The 1,570-nt window shown below is 49.9% G+C and overlaps 1 protein-coding gene across 2 annotated transcripts in view; it reads right to left on the minus strand.

The window, feature by feature from the left end:
- ihha (Indian hedgehog signaling molecule a) overlaps positions 1-873 on the minus strand; it is a 7,358-nt gene extending 6,485 nt beyond the window's left edge. For both annotated transcript variants that reach the window (XR_001290237.1, XM_013908321.1), the window contains exon 1: positions 66-873. Coding sequence is in view for 1 of the 2 variants with exons in the window: in XM_013908321.1 (XP_013763775.1) it covers positions 66-374 (309 nt within the window). In the remaining variant the exon portion in view is untranslated. The remainder of the gene's footprint in view (positions 1-65) is intronic.
- Between the last annotated feature and the right edge of the window lie 697 nt (positions 874-1,570).

Raw genomic sequence — 1,570 nt, forward strand, 5'->3', positions numbered from 1 at the left:
GCACTCTGGCCTGTATCGCATCTTGCGAACGTATACGTAGGCTACTCATTCATCCCCCTTCTCACCTGGGTCATTAGCCTGTCGGCGCCCGTGTCCTCCTCATCTTTAAAGATTATGTCTGTATTGTAGTTTGGCGTCAGCTCTTTAAAGCGCTCGGAGTTGCGTGTTATCTTTCCCTCGGGACGCCCGCTGGCTCCTAGGGTCTTCTCGGCGACGTTTGGGCTGAACTGCTTGTAGGCAAGCGGGATGAGCTTTTTCGGGAGCCGCCTTTTGCCGTACCCCCTCCCCGGCCCGCAGCCCTCCGAGGCAGGTGCGAGGAGGAGGAGGACCAAGGCACACAGAGAGGCGGTGAGAAGGAGGAAGGAGATCCGCATCGCCCCGGGGGGAGGGAGGACTCTCCCGGGGGAGAGAGATGTCTTCAGTACCTCCGCGGTTTGGCTACCGACTCCATCGTCCGTGACAGTTGCAAATCCACGTCCGAAAAACTCGGATAAAAGAAGCTCAGCACCTCGGCTGCACGGGGCACCATTTGGATACCAAAAAGTTTCTAGCTTTTCCAGAACATCGACCCTGTATTGAGAAACTTCGCTCGCACCGCCTTACAGAATCAACAGTAAGTGTGCAGGCTGTAAAGTCCGTGCATTTTAAACAAACAGGTTCAAAGTCGATTTGGTGGGTGAGAGAGTTAAAGAGAGAGAGCGGTTACTGATATCCAAGTTGCAGTGTTGTGGTTTCTCTCCCCCTCTTTCTTTTCCTCTGGGAAACTGTCATAACAGCAGCCACTTTTGCCTGCTCTTTGGTTGGTGCCCTCTCTGGATTGAAGGCTTTTCCTCTCCATATGCTGCCGGCGTGCAACAAGCTGCAGCTTTCCAGTTGAATTGAAGGGATTTGAGTGATCCAAAACGATCTGTTGCCACTTCAGACCGCACCCTGCCAGTCCTGCCCTCCTCTCTCTCCTTTGCTCCCTCTGTTCCTATACTCTGCCACCCACCCCGCCCCTCTTGGGCACAGGGCGCACTGGAGAGTCCTGTCCACACTCTGCTGGCAGACAGGCAAGCAGCAAACACAAGTTTGCCCTTTATTGCTGCCACTTCACATTTCCAGTTGTTGTCTGTGTCTTTCTGTGCCCTTGACAGCTCTGTACTCTGACAGCCCTGCTTTTTGTTTTACATTGTAAACAACAATCACAATCAATTAAAGCAATCAATTTCCTGGAGTAGACTGCCACAATTTTTCCCGGCTGCATAAAGATCAAGGGTCATTAGTTGGCTTGATGTTGGATGACTGACTGCGTAATAGGGTAATTACCAGGGGTGAGACATACTAATTGCCTGGATGTTTAGCAGGTAGATTGCTTGGCAGAAAAACTGATTTGCTGACTGACTGACAGATTGTTGAACGGCTAGTTGACTGACTGAGTTACAGCAGGGACAATTAGTCTTAAATGAGTGCTCTAATAAATAACCAATAGTACTAACTTTATGTCAGTTTTCTAAAATGGACATCTTTAATTTAAAAGCTTTTGGCTACTTGGTTCTCTTGCTGCCTATAGGTGAAGCACACATCCACA

Source organism: Pundamilia nyererei, unplaced genomic scaffold, assembly GCF_000239375.1.
Source record: "Pundamilia nyererei isolate P.nyererei 1_Seehausen unplaced genomic scaffold, PunNye1.0 scaffold00009, whole genome shotgun sequence".
Taxonomy (NCBI): Eukaryota; Metazoa; Chordata; class Actinopteri; order Cichliformes; family Cichlidae; genus Pundamilia; species Pundamilia nyererei.